Below are 24,330 nucleotides of genomic sequence, written 5' to 3'. Positions count from 1 at the left end.
CCAGTATTAATTTTTAGAATACTTGTGTGCCCTCACCTTCTGCACTCCAAGTGCCAGAGTGGGGAATCAGCCTTGACACTGCTCCAGCCCATCGTAACTAATGTCTTCTCTTGTCACCAAAAAGGACCATTATTACCACCTTCGATACCATCTAAAAGACTGTCAAACAAAGGGTTTTTCCCCTTCTAAAAACTCTATCAAGCTGAAGGGCACAAAGGATGCTGTTAAAATGAAAGCCTTATTTAATCCTTTACATTTCAAATGCTTTAGCTCTTTTCTCTTCCTTTCTGTATCTTTAATAAAAGGATTTGTAATGGTGTGTTTGCCATGGTACTAAGCAGGCTGAGGTCTGTGTATAAAGCCCCAAACCTTGTTTAAAACTGTTTAATGCTGGACAGTGACTGGATTATGTTAACACCTTTGACCCAGATAGTCCATCTAAATTAATACAACAGTAGCAACTAATACAAGTAGACCCACCAACATCCGTGATTCTACTCAGGATAAGACGCCACGCAACAGGAGTAAGGCTGGAAAAACCAGGCCTTGAATATCAATATATCCTTCAATTTTCAGGTCTTCTCTTCAGCTTACTTGCTCTGAATGGAAAAGGAACATACATTTTTTTGAAGAGCACAAGACACACCAGGATAAAAGACAACCCCAGAGGTGAACAAAATGGTACTGTAGGAGGCAGATGGCCTGCTGGTGACAGCACAGGCATGGGCATCACTAGACTCACAGAACCCCTATTTTATGAACTGATTGAGGAGTTAATAAAATTGAAAAGTTCATAAAATCCAACATTTCAAAATGACAGTAGTTATGTTGCATAAATTGCAGAACAGTGCACCGCGTCGCTTTCTTCTTGTTCTTCAAACCACAGCAAAGCAACTTGTAATGCACTGAGGCACGAGACTGCAAAGGAACATTGGCTTGCTCTTCATCGACATCACTTTCATTACGTGATTGTCCCCACCGTCCGGGGATAATTTCTTCATATAACTGGTTGTTGGTGAGATCGAGCTTCTCCTGCACTATCCCCTCTGCCACAGGCTTCTTCTGAACCAGGGCAAGTTAGTTCGCCACTCACTGCCTCAGTTTCCTCACCTGTATGGTGGGAATGATAATTCTTGCCTCTCTCACCTGGGGATGAGATGCTCTGATATTCTCAACTGGAAGGAGCTGTCTAAAGTACAAATCATTATGGGCCCAGATGTACCTCCTACATCCATGCATGTAGTCCCTCTGCACTACTTTTTCCGTCATGAAGATCGCACTGGGTTGGCTGGTGGATGCACATCATCTCCTCACCATCCCCACTGTCTTTTTGGTCTGTGTTTGTACAGCGCCTAGCACAATGGGCTCCTGGTCTGTGACTAGGGCTCCTATGCACTATAGTAATGGAAATAAGAACACTACTACAACTACCTGGGTAAAAGATATTATAACATGGGACGGTGTGATCCAAGGACTGGATGCCTCTGGATGCCAACTGGCAAAGGGCATGGGGTACACAGATCCTCTGGGTCCCCCAAAAGAATACCATGTAAGGTATCTAATGAAAGCCTGTGTCACACTGATCATCATAATCATTGCGAGATGTATGGATGGAAAATGGGAGTTATGGATATACACTGAAAGCTATAATCTCGAGGCCTTGTAGTTAAAGGTAGGTCATTCAAAGGTATTGTGCCCAGTGATAAACTTCTCCAGACAGGAGGTGGGAGATGCTTACCTCCCCTGTGCACTATTGTGTCTTACAAGAAGTCTATTAGCATACTGAGTTACATGCTAATGAAGAGCTGGCAGAAAGAGGTAAACAGTGGAGGGGGGGACACTTTTTTCAGGTGAAGCTCAAAGGTCTGGTATATCTGGGTGTATAGAAACATACCCTCACATCCTTCTCTCTGCAAAGACAGGCTGCCAGTGAGCTTAATCTTATGAAAGGGAGATCTCAGCCATCCTAGTTGAAAATGCTGGGAAAAGGAGTTGGGGTAAACGATCCCACCGGAGGCAGGGGAATGTCTTGAGAGTTACGTTTAGGCTTTAGAAAGCATATTATAATTGTGTTTTATATGTAGTCATTTGTTTCCAATATTCTTACCTACGTTCACTTGACTCTCTGTCTGTTGATGATAAACTGATTCTTGTTTTCACTAGAGAGAGAGACCACGCGCGCGAGAGAGACAGAGAGCAAGCTGTGTGTTAAGCAGAGCGGGGATCCTGAGTTGAATCTAGTAAGCTGGTGTGTGCTGTTCCTTTGGGAGGAGAGAATCAGAGCTCTGTGTATGTTCAGTGAATCGGGGGCTGGGCACCGCAGAGGGATGCTTGGGGATGGCGTGTACCTATCGCTAACCTGTACAGAGAGCGAGGCCTGCAGAGGCCTGGCAGGCAGTGCTGGTGCTGCCAGAGGCTGGCGTTTTCAGGGAGCTGATCCACAGTAGGCATAGACATGATGCCCTCATGCCAAGGGCAGGTGGTGGTGAGGTGCCTCACAACTCTGGGTACCCCTGAGACGCGTCATAGGACACCCCATCCAGGACAGAAGCCCTTTTTTAAGGGGGATCCCAAGTGCAGCTGACACCAGGGTGGTTGGGAATGGATGGGCCTAGTTTCCTGCCAATCCCTGGCTGGGGATCTGTGGGGTTTGGGTATAGGCCACAGGGTCTGTTGTGCAGTGATGGTGGTGCCCTTCCTAACACCAGTCTGGGAGAAGTCTGACGGGAACCTTGGAGATTTCCTCCCCCTTAGAAGGGGATAAGGGTTTCATCAGGGGAGGAGTGAACACTGAATACTGTGTGGGCTCTTTGTGCCCTGGCCCGAGATGGAGGTGCAGGGGACACCATGCAGAATTGGCCAAGTGAGACCATGTATAAGTTCGGGCAGAGTGGCAGCTCACAGCTATGGCAACGAGTGAAAACACCGGTACGCAGACACTGGACATATACTCTTTATTTTGGGGATAAAAAATGCTTATACATTTTGTAGCAATTATTTTCATAATAGACTTTTTTTTTAAATGTAAAAATAAGCACATATTTTCCTGTTATTACTGTAGGAAAATGCTGCTGTGTGAATGGTTACTGCTTATGAGATAAAATACCACCTTAAGGAGATCTCAGCTTTACCAGAAGTATAAAAGAGGCAGAAAGGGACATCGTTCGAACACACCAGATGCAAAGAACATACCTGTCTTGAAATGGCTGCCAAAGTTTAAAAGGCACTTGGGGTTATTTAGGGCTAAAAGGCAAAAGCCCTTGGTTTCTTTGGCATTTATTTAAGCAATCCTTGATTATTTCAGTCCCAAGCCCCCAAAAGGCTGAGTTCTATCTCCTTCACAGTACACACCTCAGTGTGGGCGGGGAAGAGAGGCTGTGTGCGTCAAAAAGCATTAAACAAAAGAATCAGCAACTTCAGCCCAGAAAGGTGGCCCACGGAATGATTCCTGCCAGGGCCCTGCCTTCATGTACCTTTGAGTCAAAAATCAAAAGAAAATGCATTGTGCTCCTAACTTTACTAGGACAAAAGTATCACTCGAAATACTGTACCTGGTAAAATGTGCAGTAACTGCTGCTCAGAGAGGAGCAGACTCCCTATCTTTTGTTGGCAGCAAAATAGTGCTCAAAAATCTCCTTGGAATGTTCATTTGCAGGGATCTCCTGAAGAGGTAGAATTAATGCGACTTCTAGGAATTTACACTTCTACCCTTGACTTGTCCAGAACCCTGCAGGGAAGTGTTCTCACAGGGCAGTACAGAGATCTGGACAAGAGGAGAAGCAGCTCTGTTGTCCAGTTAAGGCTCGATGAAAGCTGGGTTTTGTAAATCCACTAAAAATTTAGAGGAAGCTGCAGTATAATTCCTACTTGTCTTGTGGGATCACATGGGCAACAGCATCACAAGTGTGCAGTTTTGGTATGTGCTGAAGCATATTGCAGAATCAATGAATCCATCTGCTCAGATGCTTCAGATGATGGTTTCTGAACTATTTGGTCTCCAACTTAACCAACTTCCAATTTTAGATGAGGTGCAACTAACTAAAGCCTAGGAAGAAGACTCTAGCATTCTTGCCTTCTAGTGGACAGCACTATATTAGGCTGTTCTGATCACCTCCAAAGGGCATAAAAGGGTCAATATGCCCTATCCCCAGGATTGAGGGTCACATTAACACAGGTGAATGGTACAAAAGGACAAAAATGCTGCATATACATGATTACAACCTAGCCACCTCATGATACAGCACAGAGAGACACAGCACCCAACCTGCAGGACTCGAGAGCACCACAGTCAAACACATTTGACTCTTAGCTGTGATACTGTGTAATGGGATCAGGAATTTGTGGTGTGGCGTCAGGAAACTTCCTCATGCTTAAGCTGAGGGTTTTCCTGAACTACGGCTTCTTTTCTGGGCAGTTTCCTCTTTGAGAAAAGGTGCCTCTGTGGGCCGGCCCTGAGCCCTGGCATTCACGGCAGAGTAGTGTGAAGGAGGGGTCTGACTTGTCTGTGGAAGGTGGGAGCGTGGAGGGTAGAAGCTGAGGTAGAAGTCTGACCAGGTACTCGGAGGAGGAGAATGCCATGTAGACTTGTCTGAGAATAAGTCAGGGGCTGCCTGCTGGAAGAGTCAACATTGTACAAGCACTCATGTAGGCGAGGGTTCAGGAGGGCCTAGGCACTGCATTAGGGAAGAGCTAGGCAGTGGCGGGAGGTGGTTCTAGACAGTTGTCCTCATGTCTATGGCGGCGATTTGGTTAATGGACAGGGGGAGTTCAGGACATTGGTCTAGGGGAGCCATGGGAGGGTGACAGCTCAGATCACAGTCAGAACCAGTAGTTGTGGGGAAAAGGGAAGAATCTGGGATGGTACCAAGGGGGTGTCAGAAGAGCAATAGGGTAAAATTACAGTTATTTGAGGTTGACTATGAGGAAGCTGTAACCAGAAGAAGGATTAAGCTGAGCAACAGTCTCTCAAAGAAAGTGGCGGAATAAGTTTAAAAGCAGACTGGACAAAGTCTAGAGAATATCATATAGAGAGCAATCACGCACTAGTCCCTGGGGAACTGGCTAGAGGTGGGCCAACACATCTTCCCCATCCCCAGCTTCTCTGATTCGGGAAGCGTAAAACCTACAGCAATCACAGTTCTTCCAACGGAAGGCGGGTGGTGGATGGGCGCATTCAGACTTTTGAACACTAAAATGGTTCTTCATTTCCATCCTGGGTGACTGTCATGGGAACCGCAGTCAGCTCAGCTTCAGCAGCCATTTTAACCTCTTCAGGCATAAACCTGCATGTTGCTCCGCTGCTGCTCTGACATATGTGCTGCAGGCCCTCGCTGGTTGCTGCCGAGGCTAGGGCTGGTGGCCACATCAGACCAATCTGAGGCAGAGTGTGGGGACGAGCTTGACCATTGATCAGGTGACTCAGGTGATGGAGTCAGATATGGGTGTTCCCCTGGCAAGTGCCTGGTATGGCTGGGAGTCCTCTCTGTGGCAGAGGAGGAGTAGCTGTGCTGAGATGGCGGAGTGGGGTACTTTCCCACTGAGCTCTGAAACTGGTGATAGGCTGGGAGGTTTGTCTGAGCTACTTGTCCATCCTGCTGAGGGATCACTGCCATGGGAAAGGAGGCACTTGGCAACTGAGCTAGATCTGGTACCTGGTACATGGAACTAAGAGGACCAGCTATATTCTGAGCACAGTTTACCTGTGCCTGCTGGGGCATTGCCTGCTGGTTTATGCCACCTTTGGGAACCAGCTGGAAAGTCATAATAGGTGGCAGTGACACTCTGGAGACTCCGCCGTGCTTCACATCGGTTTGAATCATGCCACTCTGCTGAGGCATGCTGGGGTGAGAATGCACTACCTGGGGGACCATGCCAAACATCTCATTATACTGTGATTCATTCATTTCCATACGACTCATCCATTCAGCAGAAATGTTAACCGGCCTGAGCCGATCGAGCCCACAGTTTGGAGGGGTGATTCTGTGCTGAGAAAGCAGCTGGCTGACTGAAGGAAGCATAGTGCTGGATCCACATCCCAGGGGCTGCTGCTCATGGAGGTTGGAGAAGGACATGGTGTGTGCAGCCTGTACTGATGTGGCAGTGTGCTGCGTGTGTGGGGACGAAGGTAAAACCCCTGGTGATGGCATCACGGGAGACGGTGTTGGTTCAGATACAAAAGCATGGGGGGATTCCAGGGAATCAACTGGTGAGAGGGTCACTGAGCTCTCAGAAAACTGCCCCTTGCTTTCACTCACAGATTTCTTCCCCTTCCTCTTTGCATCCTTGGAGAGATTGGTGGGCACCAGGCCCTTGGCACTTGGTTTTCTTGGCTTCTTGCTTAAGGAAGCATGTTTCAAATTGAGGAAGGATCTATTTGGGCCACAGATCACTGGCGAGAGGGCTGAGCTCAGCATGGTGCCAGGATGCCCAGAAGGGCTATGGGTCAGGTTGTACTCATTCAGAAGGTGCACAATGTCATGGTGCATCCGGTCCTGTGCCACATCTCGGGGAAGGCGATCCATGTGGTCTGTGATGTCTCGATTGGCAAAATGGTCCAACAGGATTTTAGCTGCTTCAAAACTCCCTTCCCGTGCTGCCAGGAAAAGCGGTGTCTCCTCCTGAAAACACAAAGAGGAGACATCTCAACAGCTTTTGTGATTACTGTGGATCTAGGGGAAACAATGTCGACTGAGCAAGGGGCAATAGGAGGAACTGCAATCTGTGAGTGGGGAACAGAGTTGGAATACTCCACACACAAAATTCACTACAATTCCACTGAGAGGAACTAGCCAGCACGGCTTCAGGAGGGACTGCTCAGTGAACTATGGGAGAAAAACTCCCTGCATTGGAAACAGGGGAGTGAGAAGGGAACCAAACAAGAATACAGTCAGCAAAGGCTTGTGTGGGAAAGAAATGAGCCCCCAGCTGAAAGAATGGCCTGTCGTTAGACACTACTGGAATGTGGGAGACCTGGGCTCACCTGTGAAACAGTCTGAGTCCTGGCTAAGGGGGAGTGAGAAGTGGGACTTGAGGTCAATAAGAGCTTCTGGGTACCTGGCACTTTTGAAGAGTCAGGTCACTTAATTCCTAAGTGTAGATTTAGAAGCTTTGCTTCAAGCACCTAGTTTTGAAAAATCTTGGCCTAAATCATTTCCAACGGCAACGGCCCAGCTGCAAAGCATGGAGCTAGTTGGAGAGAGACGGGGCTGAGTGACCAGCGGTGCGGACCATGTGTGAAGGGACACCCCTACTGAGCATACACAGCTGTACCTTGTTGTCCTGCATGTCTCTGTTGGCTCCGTTTTTCAGCAGCACTAATGTTGCCTCCACATTGTTAACAGCAGCAGCCCAGTGAAGAGCAGATTTACCTATGGGGAAATTCAGTCCCTTCAGCAATAAACCAATGAGCAAAGTGGGAGAGGTGTAATACAGCATGCCCAGGGAACAGCCGAGCCTGGCAACCTACAAATCTTCCCAGTACAGTAGTCAGCCCTGCAGCCTCCATGATGTGCTACACCTTGGTATGACCACCTGTGATACACCCATCTGTCCCCACAAAGCTGCAGAAAGTCCTAGCAGGCTCCCTCCATGACACCCAGAACCACCAGGCGTGTTGCAGAAAGTCTCAGTCCAACCTCCCATGAGACTCCATCTCACTACATGCAATGGGACAGTCTCTCTAGGAGTCTCATGTTCTGTACGCTTGTGAGATGCTGCAGAAAGTCTCAGCACAACCGTCACCACTGTCCCCCCGCACAACTCTCCTCCATACATTTCAGGCATCTCCAAACAACCCACCCTATGTTGGCCAGTCATTCTGCAGTGTGCTGCACTTAATCACTACAAAACCCACCTGTACAGGATACCCTCTACCCTGTTTATTCTTCTAGCTCCAGTGTTATCAACAGTGCAGGTTTTAGCGCTTTGTTCCCATTCTACACCCTGAGAAATGGTCTGAATACAGAAGCCCTCAACCCCCAAGGCCCCGCAATACCATGATCATCCACTGCATTGACATCAGCCTGACAGTTGATCAGCTCGGCCACCATTCCTTCCACAGCCAGTCGGGCAGCCAGAATTAGTGGGGTTGTGCCATCGTTCATCCGCACATCCAGGTCCGTCACTCTGTTACGGATCAGGATCTGAGGCACAGGGGAAGGGTGATTTTTCAATTCCATTAAGAAACAAGACTGAGAATTAATGAGAAACTTCAGAGAAATGTTGTATTCATGTAGCAATATCAGGGCTGAAATATGAGGACTCAGAATAGGCAAGATATTAACAAAAAAGCAAGTGAAAACTGAATAATTACGTGCAACATAATTACGTGTGTGTGGAATCCTGAGTTACTAATATCAGAAAAAACTAGACCTACAAAGAACCTTCATCCTTTTACCCTTGGTCCAATGCATTGCTCACAGTCTGAGAGCAGCATGGCCAAGGACACAGTACATGCCCAGATGCATCCTTCTGGGTGGGCAGGCAGATGTGCCATGCATTGCAGTTGCCTAACGCCACTATCTCAGCTAGTGTCCTAAAAGGGATTCCTTAAATGGTTTACCTGGAAGACACCCTGTGCATCAGCTGCCACAGCTGCATGAAGGGGAGACCGGCCCATGTTGTCTCGTGCATTAGCATCAGCACCAGCGTCTAGTAAGCGTTTTGCTGCATCTGCTCTTGAATAGCGGGCTGCTAAATGCAGTGCCATCTCCCCAGTACGGTCTGTTTGGGCTTGCAGGTTGGCACCTTGATAAATCAAGTCTGTTATTATATTTGCTGAAGAATCTTCCATTTCTTCATCTTCGTCAGAGCTGCCCACACGGAGAGATGCCAACATGAGTGGAGTGCACCCATCTGCAACAGAAGAGAAGTTTGAATGGTAACACCTGCATAACAGCAAAGGAAAGCAGATTGTGCCTGTTCCTAGCACCATATATCCTCTCCTTTTGTGCACTTGCACTGGGCCAGTGACAATCCCTTCCTTCCACGTCAGTGCATGCAGCTCCCTTTTACCTGTTCGCGCTGTGTTATGCTGTTCACATTTGGAAGGCTTTCTTCCCAACCACAGGGCTAGGAACTTAGTTCAAATGAAAGCTTAGAGACTGCAGAATCTGATTGTTTAGGCCCCATGCTCACCAAGGAAACTTTCCTGCTCATAACTGTTTCCCACTTAGTAGCTATCACGGGGGTCAGAAAGGAAATATGATGATGTTACAACAGCAATAAAATAAGGGGGATCCAATAATCATTACAATTGATGAAAAGATTTCCACACATTTGGATGAGAAAACTGGACCAGGCCCTGAGTAAGAACGTCCCAGAACATGCTGCAGATATTACAGTATACGAATGAAAATGATCTTTAGTGCTGTACTAACCAGAATAAAAGTCAGAGCCAATTCTCTTGCTCCCAGGAATCACTTCAGCATAGAACAGATCACACAGGGCCATGCAAGCTGATGAGAGAGCTTCAACTAACCACTTCAAAGGCCAGCAGAACACTCCCAGTGCATCTAGTCAACCGGGAAATACTGGAGCATAAGGGGAAAGTTTCTTCCTAAACTTAAGTGATCACTTGATGCTCTAGTTAGGAGACTGCAGGTAACAGAAAAGATGAAAGTCACAAGGGCTGTCTGAGTTATGGTGACCAAAACTGATCTCAGTACTCAAGGTGAGGACATATCAGAGAACATAAGACCACTACAGTATCAGCTGTAATATTATTCCTCTGTCCCTAGGAGACAGCAGAATGTCATATACACACAGCTGACCAAGGCTGCTTGTTAAGTAGATGTCTTCTTGTTTGTGCAGATTAATGGTATAAACTCATGCTCTAATGTCAGAAGGAAATCCTCCCCCCAACTTCTATGCAGACTACATGCTCTTGTGGAGTATAACCCTGCTCAACTGCCTCTCAGCAACTGCTGGCACAGATCAGTGCAGTAACACCGCTACCAGACTAGATGAGCTCTTGGTCATAGGCGCAGAAACTAGGGGTGCAGGGGATGCTACAGCACCCCCAGGTGTTACGCGGGGCCAGTAGCCCCACACCCAGGCCTCCACTCCCCAGCCCAGGGCTTGGGTCCCGGCTGCCAGCCCTGCTTCCCGGCTGCTGGCCATGTGCTGGGGGTCCCCCTCCCAGGGCTCTGCTCTTGGGGTGCTGGCCCCGCTCCCTGGCCACTGGCCCTGTGCCCACGCACATAGCTCCTGGGGCTCTGCTCCCAGGGTCCTGGCCGCTGACCCCACAGCTGGGGCTCTGCTACTGGCCCCACATGCAGGGTCCTGGCTGCAGGCCCCATGCCCAGGGCTCCACTCCTGGCCCTGTGCCCGTCCCCAGCCTTTGCCCCCTTACCGCTGTCCGGGTCCCCCACCTCCTGGAGACACGGCACTGCTCCCAGCCCCAGCTGGGGAGAGCACGCCGACAGGGGTAAGGGGGCTGGCTTTTAGCACCCCCACTATTAAAGGGTTCCAGCGCCACCACTCTTGGTTATTTCCAGGATAGCAATTCATCCTTCATCTCTGCTGCCATGGTACCTTGACCACCACCTCTGGGAGTTTTAGTGCCTAATGGGCTTCCTAGACTGTCTTTATGTATTGTTCCTTGTCCTACCATTTTCTGATACTGTGAATTCCCTTCCTTTATTTCACGCTATACTCCAAGCAATGCAGACCACGAGTGTCTTCCCGGAGTCTTTTTTCTAGACTGCATAGTAGGTCTCTCTCTCTAGCCTTAGCTCTTGGTCAAACTTTGTGTAATTTTGCTGGTGTCTCTGCATGTTCTGCATCTTTACCCTGCATGAGGACTACAAGTTCTCACTGTTTTAGGTGTGGTTGTTCTAATGTTGGGAGAAGCTGGCAGGAGCCCTGGGGAGAGTTCTCTTTTCATAGTGCTACAGTTTACTCCAGACTGACCTGGACCTCTGACATTGACATCCAGCCCATCCACTTCCTGATCCTCCTGCGGTGGTGTAAGGGCTAGAGATGGGGTCCTACAGATGTCAGCTGCTTCTAGATGTTGCTGTGTCCACTGGCGCTGATCTACCTGCTCCTCTCCATCTGACAGCAAAGCTTGGTCTTCAGCCTGCACAGGGAAAATAAAAGTTTATTTCAAAACCCAGTCAAATAGCAGCAGACACTTTCAACACTGGTTTTTAAAACAAGCGTCTCCATTTACACAGCGTGGCATTCTTGAAGTTGAAGTTCCCACTGTGCAAGAACTGACCTGGATTTACAAAGAGATTAGCATTGCCAAAGCTTCTCTTTTCTCCTTTAGAGTCTGGAGGTCTGTACAGGAAGGGGCTCTGGCATGAAGTGATTTTGTTCCTGTTCTGCACTGGAGCAGTTACCCTGATTTTAAGATTTGCGGTTTGGACAGTGTTAACTTTTAGAAGGTTTTTAGATGTTCAGGATTAAGGGGGTATTTTGGGGGAGGGGCATGTTACAGAAGTACCAAACCTTATCCCAGGTAGAACAAGAAGAGTCTCAGTGGTTAGAAGGCAGTGTTCAATGCCTAGCACCTCTTACCTTTGCTCTCTTAGGCAGAGGTCCTCCATTGCCAGTCCAGTGCTCGCTGGGACTGCAGTCAGTCAAATTACCCTCTGTAGCTTGAACAGACAGATTCCTAAATAAATGGGAGAATGTGTGTCACATTGCAGACTGACAAAGTGAGAGCGGGATCACTAACACTCTAAATTTAACTAGTTGTGTGTATGTGTGATGGGGCATCTGCCTCACACTGGCTGGTAAGGGGTTAATGAAGCCCTAGGGAGGCTGTGTGGAAAGCAGACAATAGGAGAGGGGCTGTTCAGAAAGCAGCCAATCAGGGCCGGATAGGCCCATATAAGAAGAGCTCAGGGCAGAAAGCAAGTTCAGTTGCTCCCTGGAGCTCAAGGAGGGAGAATTGGCTGCCTTGCAGGAGGAAAAAAAGCTAGCACTTTGGACAAGATAAGGGGAGTGAGAGCAAGCTCCTGGCTGACTGCTAGCCTGCTGAGGCCCTGAGGTAAGGACGAAGATAGTGCTGGGCTGCGGGGAAGTGGCAGGGAAGTAGACTAAGAGGTTGGAAGGGATGCAGCATGTGACTGCCATCTATAGGGTCCCTGGGTGGGGAATTGGAGTAGTGGGTCCCTCCCCCACTCGCCACTGAGGAAGTGGCTGGACAGTCAAACTGCGGTACTGTCCCCCAGAAGGGGGAGCACAGTGTATGGCACAACCGGAGGGCTGTGTCCTGAAGAGGATGCCGTGGTCCTTGGAGCGACATGGGTCCAGAAGCAGAAGTGACAGTGTGTGAGGCACCACCGAAAGAGGGCCCACTGGCTAGCAGTGCTGATCCCTGGGACGGCCAGCAGGCGGTGTCAGACTGGTGAGTCACACCCTGTCACACGTGGTGGAGAATGTGGGCAGATGGTCACCCCCGACGTAAGGGAAGGATAGAGGCTGCGGGGACAATTGCCCATCACAGAGATTGCAGAGACTATTTGAGAGACGGTGGAGGTGGAGACGCAATGGAGATGCAATATGTGGAAGCATGTTTTGCTGAGGGCTTATATACCCTCCCAGACTGGACTTCAAAGTCCATGCCCCTGCGAAAAGGGGCCAAAAAGCAGCAAGGGCAGCTTCAAGTCCTGCTGCTCCAGGTACTCGAAACCCAACAGAGACAATGGGAGGCACAAGAGTACCTGCAGACCTATGACCCAGTTAGCAGAGCAGCAGCTGAACCTATTCAAGTTGCTGCGAAGGGGAGTCCATAGAAACTGCACGGAGCAAGAGGGGATGCAAGGCACCTGGAACAGGAGGCTAGGAGGATGCTATGCCTGTGGGCAACAAGTACACTGGAAGGCAGAGTGCCCCTACAGGGATAGGGGACCGAAACCTCACCCAGAGAACAGGAGGAAGGTAGGACCCAGGAGAGCCCCACCTGTGGGGAGAACAGGGAAGGGATGGGCGTGTTGGGCCTGTGAGCAACAGGTGCACCTGTGAAGGGAGTGTCCGGACCTCAGCTGTGACATCAAGACTGGCCCCGGGGAAGCGGCTAAGCAAGGGAAGGAACATGGGAGGCCCATGGCCAAAAGAAGGCAAAGGGCTTCCTGTTGATGCCATGAGGAGGGCTGTGTAAGAAGATATTACCCCCTTAGGAGAAGGTGGATTGAAAAGGACTGTGTCAGAGACTGCCCAGATGGATGAGGCAGGGAGGACTGTGGACCTGGTAGTATGGAGAATAACATGACTGGGACAGAGGGAGCCTGACCTGTTAAGTGGGAAATACTCTCCTAGATAAACTTTAAACACTCTTTACATCTGATTTAATCACCCTTGCAAAGGTGGCATCCATAGCCTTGCATAACAGACTTCCATTGAACTGGAGACTGGTAAAGGCTTTTTGCCATCTAGCCAGGGATGAGATCTCAGAAATTGTCCTGCAGCAAGCAGGCTGGAGACCTGGTGGAATCCAGAGTGGCCCTTATGAGGGGTAGGATGTAAAATGGGATGAATGCAGATTTAACTTCAGATCTGAAGGTGGTGCAGGTCTCCTGCAGCAGTGTGAACTACCCTGCTGTTAGACTGAGCTCTTATGAGCCATTTGCCCAGATATGGATACTCCTGCAACAGATGAGTCACAATCGCTTCCACGCACCATGTCAATACCCAGTGTGCAGGGAAGGATCTTGCACTGTTCATTTCTTGCCCACCGAGAACGTGACATGTTTCTTCCATTTTGGGAGGTAAAAGCAAGCACTTTTAAGGCCGAGGGCCTAAAACCCACATGGGGCTTGTAAGCAGGGATTATGGTGCACAGAGAAGCCACACAGAATGAGACTTTCCTCAGTTATTCATGCCATTTGGAGAAGGCCAGAATAGGGGCTAGGCTATGATTTTTTTTGTTGATGCACAATCACGCTTCATGATTTAAAATTCACAGAGTCAGACACCAACCCTGATAGGTAACATCTAGTTTATCCCCTAGAGTGTAGTGCAAGACTGTTACCTACAATGGGTTTTCTGGTGCTTTATGCAATCTAGTTTTAAATTTATCCATGGGCTGGGACTTCCATCTGTGACATTATATGAGTTATCAAATGAAAGACCATCTCACCTGAACATCTGAACAGAGAAAAAGCATGAGAAATTTTAGACTGACATGTAAATTCACCCCACCCCCCAAAGTTTTAAGTACCTTTAATTAGGGACTTATGCACTACATGGTGGTTTGGTTGGCTCCCAAAAACCTAGCATGCATTAGCATAAAGGCATTCAATGACCCAGTAGAGACTTACTTCAGTCCAACTGCATCTTCCCCAACTGGCTCTCTGCGCTTGTGGTTACTGGGGTCCCGGCGTAGAACAAAACCCTCCGGAAGCCAGAGGGAGCCATGTTTGCGCTTTCTCTTTGCCACAAGCACACCCAACAACAGGATGAAAAGGATGATCACAGCTGCCACAGCAAGTAGGTAAAGCAACTGGGTTTTCTTTGGTAGCCATGGTTCACCTAAAAATCCCAATTAAAATACAGCAAGGTAAGTGCTTTTTTGGAGAGCAGTCTTCAATCCTCCTTTGCTCTTTTAGTACATAGGGTTTCCCTCTTCATGAAGGCAGTGATTTTTCTCTACTTCACAGTGGGTTTAGAACAAAGGACGCCAAGGCCTTAGGAAGTTCAGACTTTGGCTATGCACAGTAAGTTCTGACAAGCCAGTATAACTGTACAATGAACACAGCACTTTCATTCTATCGTCTAGCCTTTGTTATATGTTTTTCAGAGTGCGTTTTAAAAGGTTGTAGGGCTGCAGAAAGCAAATTCTGAAGAAGTGTAACACTGCTTGGAGTTCCTGAACAAGCTGCACACGGCTTCATGAACAAGATCTTTAATGGTGCACTCAGTTGTTTTGACGAAGATCCTGTTCTTTTTAAAAAGATCCTGTTCTTTGCTCATCTGGTTCAAGATATCCATTCCCAAATCAAGTTTGAGAGATCAGATTTTAAAGTCACAACACTACTAGGTATAAAGAAGTTGTTTCTGGTCAAGTGCTGAATCTTGTAACTAGGGCTCAGGTTCTGGTGGAATCTAGGGAAATTCTGATTTGGAGAAGAGGAAATTTCTGGCAGGCTGAATTTTTATTAAAGGCGCCTATTTAAATATCAGCTCAGGGGGGTTGGAATGTTTGAATGAGTTCTAGCAGACAGATGTGATGGTCAAAGGTGTGTGACAAATCTCTCACATGGCTCTGCAACTTATCACCTCCACATATGCATTTTACAACTCGTTTTACACTCCACACTATAAAATGTAAAAAAAATTCATCACATGAAGCGTACCACACATGCACATAATGGCCACACATACCTGTAAGGGGGGGTCAGTAAATTAGCCCGCAATATGACTAAGTTTTTTGCAGGATTCAAGAAGCTGTATTTGAACAGTAAGGTGCAGGCAGGTGTTGAAGTGCTAATCAACAATTAAAACATGCCATTTCATACATTAAATCAAGCATTTACTTCTTTCATGAGCCAGACATATCCCCCATCTCTTCCAACGTTACTTACTTTGGACAGACACAAAGGGGTAGGGCAGCATGCCCTTGATGGCCTGAGCTGCTAAGAGAGCTGCAGCGGCTTCTGTGCTCTTAAAGCACTGGTCTGAATCTTCAATACATTGGCGGTTGTCAATTTCCAGGAACACCTTTGTGCTGCAGGAACAGAATTAAAGTGCAGAGAAGTAAGCAAAGGAAGAGAGAATTGGTCCTTCTAAATGGTGCATCCCTAAGTTAAAATTTAGTCTCCCAGGTTAATTCTTCCAGCCTAGCATTGTATTTAGATCTCCAACAATCTCCATAGTTTTATACTTCTCCTGTGGCAGAACATAGACATATTTTAGGCCACAAATACTGCATACATCTGAGCACACCTCACACCCACAGTACCTATCAATACAGTCTCACTAGTGATGCACAAAGGAATTCACTCACCCAATGACCTCCTGTTCAAGTTCTCTGGGCTTGCGAGTGCCCGAGAGCGATCGCCGACTCCGTGATGCCAGGCTCTCCCCATAGTACGGGTACACCATGGGGTTTCCCTGCGAGTCCAGTTTTATTCTCAGGTTGGTATGAAGAAGGGATCCTAAAGTCCGCAGGAAACTGCGGGCATCACTGAGCAGCTCATCGGGGGGCATCAATACCACAATAATAAGGGTCCCTTCTGCCAGTTTCTCAGCTTTGTCACCAGCGCAGTCCAGGCCATCCCAGCCACACTCCTCACTGTTACAGCCCTGGTCACAGCGCCTGTCTGCATAGTGATCTGCACAGTACTTATCATACCTAGGAGAGGGGCATGGGGTTACAAACAGCAGCACACCAGTGTTTCATTATACCTCTAGTCTGGGGCCTGCAGAACAGGATACAAACCTTTCCCCACTAGCTAATCAGTGCCAGTCTGGGTTCAGATTGAGGAGAAGACTGGAGGGGCTGTGGCATATCGGGTGAGGTATTTCACCTCTGGGGTGAAGCTGGCCCCAACTCTGGTTCTGAGTGGGTGGAGGAGACGTAATACCTGTAGGTCATCTGGTTTCGTTAAAGGGAGAGAATTGCTCAGTCCAGTAAACGGTCCTGCACCCAGCATGGGGATCAAGCGACTGGTTACCATGGTGAAGCTGCAGCACCTGCTGCCTGCTAGTGATTAGAAAGGAGCACCCCAGGAGTTCAGCTGTGGGTCTCACTCCTGTGCCAAGTTTGTATGGGGTAGGAGTCAGAACACGAAAAGACACCTATAAGTTCATTTTCCCCAGGACCTCAAGAAACACTCTGCTCTGGTTGGAGGGGTTTGCTCTAGTTTGAGTTTCTTTGGGAAGTAGGAGAGAGGTGCAGACTTTGCACTACGTTCAGTAAGCTGCTTTGCATGCGGTGTCACTGAGCAGACTATGTAACTTTGCCCGTAAACACACATCTTCCAAAAGTTATTTCCAAAGAAAGCTGAAAAACAGATGAGAGAGGGAGAGTTCTTTGATGCGGGGGGCCTAGCGAGGGTGCAGAGAACACGCGCCCTTCCCAGGGCTGCGGGGGGAGAGGCAGCACAGGCCAAGCATTCAAGCTGTTAGAAGCACTAGCGAGAACTTTGTGTTAGTTACAGAGATCTCAGCAGTCAGGAGCAGGCCTTACTTGCATAGCTTGCTATTCTGCTGACACTTGAAGTTGTCGAAAAGGCACTCGGGTGTGTTACAGAGCTCGTCGCACTGGCCATTGAAGTGCTGCCAGCAGTTCAGCGAGGAAGAGCATTTGGCCCAGGGATCCTCCACTGTCAGGGAACAGTCACCTCCATCCCACTGGCAGGCGTGCGTGTTACAGTCCTCGTCGCAGTAGCCATCTTTTGCTCTTTCTGCACAGTGTTGGCCCAGACAGCCCAGCGGCTGTTGGCTGGGGCGCACTGAGTGTTCACACTGGCTGCCTTCAGACTGATCTGGACACTGGCAGTAGTAGTAAGGTGGCTGAGTCCTGGGATAGCAGCTTCCACCATTCTGGCACGGCGCACTGGCACAGCCTGTACCAGTCTGGCATGCCGTGCCAGCTGAGAGCTTTGGGCAGTAACATCGGGGCCCAGAGGATGTCTGGATGCATTGCTCCCCTTTCTTGCATTTCACTTGCCCACAGGCACTGTGGCTGCCAAACTCACATTTAAACCCAGAATAACCCTATGAGAAAAGTGGGGAGATCAGACTGATTAATGTTCTTAGGGCTGGTGAAGAGATTTTGGTTATGTCATGCACAAGGGTGCACAAACATGAGTTTATCTATTTCACAGACCCAACCCCCATGTCAACTCCTGTATCCCTACCCCAGGAACTTGTGGAGCTTTCCTAGATCTAACCACAGACACACTGGTTCCTGGAACCTCCAGGACTTTGAGCAGAAAGCCCACTAAGGAACTGGTCCCTACACCAAGAAGCTTATCTATCTGGCCTTGCCTTACAAGTCCATAGTGCACCCTTGAAGTGCATGTGCTATAGTTAAGGTTGCAAGACAATCTCCATCAGAATCTCATTTTCTCACAAGATGATAATTGTCAAGAATTTTCACACCTTTGGGGCTGACATTTCCCAGGATTGATCACTGAATGGAGTTGCGGGTGTACCTGGTTTTGACAAGCTGGAATACATTTTCTTTTGTTTTTTATTCATGAAAAGGGCTCAGTGGAGTTCTGTGTAAACAAGTACTCAACGGAGCAGCAAAAAACCTAACATTAAATGTCTAAAACTATCTTTAGGACAGAGAAGTTGGCTAAGCTTTCTCAGAAGGGTACTACTTGGGATGGGAATGGCAAATCTCAGCTTACCACCTGTGGCATCCAGAAGGAACTGACTGGTGGGTGGGGCTGCACGCCTATGCTCAGCTGGGAGGCACATGGATACTAGTGCAGCTCCAATGGACACAGCTTCCCACAAAGTTCAGAGGGTGCACACTTCCCCTACAGCAGGGATCAGTGCTCGCCATACTCAAAGAATAAGCAGTTTGATGGATGCTTTGAGGATCTTTGCGCTGCTCATGAGCGGACGCTAACTGACGGGGCTCACTACCTGTTGCCACCGGGACTTACTGTACAATAAAGCCAGAAAATGTGGGGATGTCTGAGCTAAAACATGCCGTGTAAGGGCATGGCACTTACTGGAGGACACTGGCAGATGAACCCATCAGGCACGTGACTGGCAACAGCACAAGTACCACCATTCTGACAAGGCTGCTGGGGACACACATCTGTTACGGTCTCACAGCGACGACCTGAGAAGCAGACACACAAGGGAAGGAGAGCACACACAGTTAAAATCAAATGGCTGCTCAATCCTCCCTTTATTTTTCAAGAAGAGACACTGACAAAAGATCCTCCACCAATCCGCAAGCGTCATTCACACTGTGATTCTAAGTGTCCCTGAACTGTGGCACCTGGGGTGGAGCTGCAGAACGCCCTCTGGACAGTACCTAGCGGTACAACGTAGCTCGTGTTCCACATTCAATTCTGGCCATATCACCAAAATGGTATCAAAGAATTGGAAGCAGTCAAGAAAAGGACAAAAAATTTGATCATGGATTTGGATGGAGCGATTTATGGAGAAAGTTAAATATGTATGGCTTGTTTAAGATGGCAGTGTGCAGAGAAGTAGAAATGAGAGTTGTGCACCCCTCAGATAACTGTAAACACTAAGGAGGGAAAGGATTTAGGGTAATGAATTGGGAAAAACTAGGAATATGAGATTAGGATAGATGAGATGAATATCAGGAAAGATGAATATCAGGAAAGAACTTCCTGGCAGTGAAGTGTATCAGGCTGTGGAATTCTCTCCAGCGGTATTTACGGAAGTCCCATTGCTCTAAGATCTTAAAACCAGACTGGCTAAAACAGCAGAAGTCTGTGGGGTGAACAATCATGGATTGTCATGGAAATGGACCGGATAACCTATCAACTCCTAGAGAAGGGCAGGACAATAAGGATAATGTTTTGATCAAGTCAATGGGAAACTGGGATAGCATTTCCAGATACTCACCAGTGAAGGCACTGCGGCATACGCATGTATAATCATTGACCAGCTGAATGCAGTCTAGGCTACCATGAGGGCTACAAGGGTTGGAAAGGCACTCATTAATATCCCCCTCGCAGCGCTCGCCTGCAAAGCCTGGGAGACAGTGGCACCTGTAGCCCCCAATTTGATCAATGCATTGTCCTCCATTAAAGCAAAGGGGTCCTCCCAGATCTGAAGCACAGTCATCAATGTTCTCCTCACAAAGATGGCCTGTTAAAACAAGTGAGAGAAACCAAACCCTCAGGCATCACGGCCTCATTTCTTATAGTTAATTAAATTACCAAAGTCGACCTTCCATTTAATACCAGATTCACCTCGGTTAGGATCCCTGCCCAATGCATTTACTTCAGCCTCAGATCATCCCCAATGAATGTGTGGGTTAGATCGAGCCAGGTCTCAGTGGCTTTCGTTTAATTTAGGGTATATATATTTTTTAGAAAATTTGATTTAGTCCTATGGTTGAGGAATTATCTTTCAAAGCGATTGTTTGCTGAAACTGCCAGACAGGTCTGTATTGTCACTTGAAAGGCTAAAAACTACCAATATTAATTTAGTTTGATGGTAACCCTTAAACCTGATGACGAGAGTTTGGATCAACATACTTCAAATCATCAGCAATGGAACAAGTTGACAGAAGTGTCTGTGGATAGAATACAGACTCACGACTGGCAGGGCACCACTGCTGGGCATCTAGGACAAGCCTTGGACATTGCTAGGGATGGTAGTTCCACAAGTTCCCCTCAGCAGCTTGTTCTGTTTAACCTATTCTATCTGAGGGTCAGATACTGTAGGGAAAGTGTACTAAATCCATTACTGGTTCTGCCTCAGATAATAAGATATAGGATTCAGTTGAAGAACCAACCTGTAACTAATCCAGTTGAACCATATTTTCCTCATGCTTTACACAGAATACTCCAATTTATGTAACTCACTAGAATATTTGCTCTTTTGTAACACCCTGATATTACTGACTCATTTGTTATCCACTATAAGACCCAAAGGCCAGCCAGCATCCCAGTTTTTATTTGGGAATTTGGCTATTCCTTCCAACATGGACCATTTTACTCATATAACTAGCATGCATGCCCCGCTTTTATCCATTAAACTTGTGACCCTAGCAAAAAGCTGGTTGGACATGATGTATTAGTACCTGTTGCAAGAGGCATGAAAGGATGAGAGAACGAACAGTGGTGATGAAGGAAGCCAAAGAGCCTAGGTGAAAGAAACTGTGATAGGAACACAAACAAACAGAATCCACAAGAATTCTTTCCTCCCTAGCACTTCAACAATGTAGTTAATGCTGCATACCCTTCACAGGGGAAGAAGTTAATGGGGCAAGAAATGTCTGCTCTCATATGCAAGCTTGTATTGAAAGCTATGTTTTGAAAAACAGGTGACAAAGAAGAAGCCAGAACGGAAGTAGTATGTTGTTAAACCTTAACTCTACTATAATGCGATTTTGTTTAAGAATTTCCTTTAGGGAAGTTCAATATATGAAGACTTTAAAAAAAAAAAAGAAAAAAGAGAGAGAAAAAAAAAAAAGAATTCTACCATGTACTCTCTAATGGGTTCAGTAGTAGCAACCTTACATTTTTTTCCATTTAACTTTTGGGGATAGATTCAGTTACAGCAGCAGATTTGAGCCCCACTGGAGCAGTGAAAAGTAGCTGCAGTGTATTGGTCAAATAACAGAAAGCAGCTGCAAATCTGACTTATCAGAACAGCACAAAGAAGCCAGAGTGCACTGCTGCACTGGGCCCTTAATTTGCAATTAAACTGTAAATGAGGGTCGCCGGAAGATGCCCAGAGCGCTCTGCGAAGCCCAAAAGCTCGTGCCTGGGACTGTCTCTAACGCAAACCTGGTGGACCAGACCTCAGTGGATCTGTAAAAGATCCTCACAAAGGGGGCTGTCTCTGCATGGCATCGCTCAACAAACAGCCTGCCTGGGTCTAAGGTTGTGTGCCTCTGAACTCATTCCTTTGAACTCAGAACTCATTTTCCTTTGGACATTTTCCTCAGGATTAGCCACTCAGCAGCATCTGCAAGTTAAAGAACTCCAGGAGAATGTGTATGAACTCAGATACACAATGTCCAAAAAGCAAGGCTTGAAAACAGCTGGCATCTATACATACGTTGTACCAGCAACTCTGAATGAAAGCTGAGCTTCTGACGATAAAGGGCAGGTCTGCACTAAAGAATTATTTCAGTATAAGGAAGGAGGGTGATGCTCTCCCGCCAACATAGTGCTGTGCACACGAATGCTTATGTTGGTGCACCCCCGAGTGACAAATTTTGCTGACATAAGTGCTCATGTGGCCTGAGTACCTTTCCCAGACCTGAAGAAGAGCTCTGTGTAGCTCAAAAACATCTCTCTTTCTCCAACAGAAGTTGGTCCAATCAAAGATATTATCTCCCCCACCTTGTCTCTCTAAGTATCTAGACAGGCAGACAAAGGCCATGTCTATATGTACAGAGCTGTAGCAGCGATACAGCTGCACCGCTGTAGCACATCTGTCAAGGTTCCCTCCCCACTCTAAACTCTAGGGTACAGATGTGGGGACCTGCATGAAAAACCCCCCTAAGCTTATTTCTACCAGCTTAGGTTAAAAACTTCCCCAACTTCCACAAATCTCGGTTTGTCTTTGGACTGAGGTATGCTGCCACCACCAAGTGATTTAGACAAAGAATCAGGGAAAGGACCACTTGGAGTTCCTATTCGTACAAAATATCCTCCCAAGCCTACACCCCTTTTCTTGGGGAGGCTTGAAAAATAAACAAGGTGAGCACAAACCAGACCCTTAGATTTATAGGACACTAAAAACCCAATCAGATTCTTAAAAAACAGAACTTTATTATAAAGAAAAAAAAGTAAAAGAAGCACCTCTGTAAAATCGGGATGGAAGGTAATTTTACAGGGTAATAAGATTTAAAAAAACAGAGGATTTCCCTGTAGGCAAAACTTAAAAGTTACAAAAACCAGGGATAAACCTCCCTCTAGCACAGGAAAAATTCACAAGCTAAAACAAAAAATAAACTAACGCATTTCCTTGCTTTACTTACAATTTTTGTAATCTAGATGCTTAGTTCAAGTAGGGCTTTGGGAGATGTATTTTCCCTGTCCTGATTCCTCGCTGACCGGATAGAACCAACAAAGAGAACAAAGCAAAAACCTTCCCCCACAGATCTGAAAGTATCTTCTCCCCTTATTGGTCCTTTTGGTCAGGTGCCAACCAGGTTACCTGAGCTTCTTAACCCTTTACAGGTAAGGAGGGATTTTATGATACCCTTAGCTGTATGTTTATGACAACATCTGATGAAGATGCTCTCTGCCAATGGTAGAGAGTTCTCCCATCAGCAGAATAAAACCACTTCCACGAGCAGCAGAACTCTTTCGCCGACACAGTGCCGTGTAAATGATTGCTTATGTCGGTGTAACTTATGTCACGCGTGGGGGGGAGGGTGTTTTTTCACACCCCTGAGCGACATAAGTTATGCCAACATAGCCTAATACTTAGGTGTATAGGATTGAAATTCAAAATGATCTTTGAACTGGAGTAATGGGCTGAAAACAATAAATGGAATTAAATAAAAATATAAAGTGGTTCACATAGGAATAAGTGATTATCTAGACTGGGGATCCTTGCTGGGCACTCATACTAGTGTGTGATCTGAGTTGGAGTAGAGTTTAATAACACACAGCAAGTGGTTTATGTAGTTATATAATCCTGTTTAAGGTCTGAGTCATCTATTCAGCTCTACCTGGCACAAATTTGGCCTTACCTGGAGAACTGTGCTCCAGTAAGGGCATCACATTTCAGAAAAGAAACTGAAGAAGATTCAGAGGAAGATAAAAAGTTTAAAACTGGTTTGGGAAACAAAATCTATGCAGAAAAGCTGAATGAACTGGGCATGTTTAGTTTGGAAAATGACTAAGCGAGATAAATATTTGCTGACTAGTGAAAACATTTGATCCCATGTGCACTTTATAACACCTTTATCTATATCTACTATGGCAAAACTAACAGTAGTAGCTTAATGTACAGCAGGGAAAATGGAGATTAAATTGAGCAAACGTTATATCAAACACGCTATCAATGGAGGTTATGGAATCACCATCACTGAAATATACAAGCTTGCCAACTATTAGATGACTATGGGGTAATCAAAATCAGTCTGGCTGCAGTGGAACAAGTTAGACCAGTTTTGTTCAAACTTCCTTCCCAAAAAAGGATTCCGCGACTGAGGTTAAGTGGAGGCTGAAATCTTAAGAACTTGAAGAAGAAAGGACACTGGAGTTATGCAAGCACTAAACACACTTTTTATACAGCTAATACCATCCTGGTTAAAATAGTCCTGATGTTATAATTTATCCAGTTCCTTTTTTAAAGGTAACAGGGAAGATGTGTGTCTCTCTCAGGCACTCAGAGCGCTTGACTTGACAGCCCTCTTCAGGAGGAAGTACAATAAGCCCTGGGGACTCTATGGCATTAAAGCCAGTCTACCAGAACAGAAAGTGACTCTTTTACATAATTGCTGAGTTTCCTACCCCGAGTTCCTGGTGGACAAGAGCACATGAAATGATTGACAAGATCAATGCAGGTTCCTCCATTCTGGCAGGGCTGAAACTGGCATTCATCCACTTCATACTCACAGTTGACTCCTTGGTATCCTGGCGCACACTATCGGTATAAAAACCAAACAAGTGTAAATAATCTTCACCCAGAATGAACACAGTAGCATACTCTGAGACTGACATACCCTAGGCCAAAACAGGACAA

At 46.9% G+C, this 24,330-nt stretch overlaps 1 protein-coding gene across 1 annotated transcript in view; it reads right to left on the bottom strand.

The window, feature by feature from the left end:
• Positions 1–2,939: 2,939 nt before the first annotated feature.
• NOTCH2 (notch receptor 2) overlaps positions 2,940–24,330 on the bottom strand; it is a 131,068-nt gene continuing 109,677 nt past the window's right edge. Inside the window, exons 21-33 of the mRNA XM_077823724.1 lie at positions 24,099–24,231; positions 19,516–19,761; positions 18,642–18,754; positions 17,141–17,670; positions 15,956–16,303; positions 15,534–15,676; positions 14,271–14,481; positions 11,524–11,620; positions 10,912–11,080; positions 8,561–8,853; positions 7,994–8,141; positions 7,270–7,367; positions 2,940–6,617 (exon numbers count right to left, since the gene is read on the bottom strand). Of these exons, the coding sequence (XP_077679850.1) occupies positions 5,271–6,617; positions 7,270–7,367; positions 7,994–8,141; positions 8,561–8,853; positions 10,912–11,080; positions 11,524–11,620; positions 14,271–14,481; positions 15,534–15,676; positions 15,956–16,303; positions 17,141–17,670; positions 18,642–18,754; positions 19,516–19,761; positions 24,099–24,231 (3,876 nt within the window). The 3' untranslated portion in view covers positions 2,940–5,270. The remainder of the gene's footprint in view (positions 6,618–7,269; positions 7,368–7,993; positions 8,142–8,560; positions 8,854–10,911; positions 11,081–11,523; positions 11,621–14,270; positions 14,482–15,533; positions 15,677–15,955; positions 16,304–17,140; positions 17,671–18,641; positions 18,755–19,515; positions 19,762–24,098; positions 24,232–24,330) is intronic.

This window comes from Eretmochelys imbricata, chromosome 8 (assembly GCF_965152235.1).
Source record: "Eretmochelys imbricata isolate rEreImb1 chromosome 8, rEreImb1.hap1, whole genome shotgun sequence".
Taxonomy (NCBI): Eukaryota; Metazoa; Chordata; order Testudines; family Cheloniidae; genus Eretmochelys; species Eretmochelys imbricata.
The sequence above is the reverse complement of the archived record's forward strand: the minus strand, read 5'-3'. Positions and strand labels throughout refer to the sequence as shown.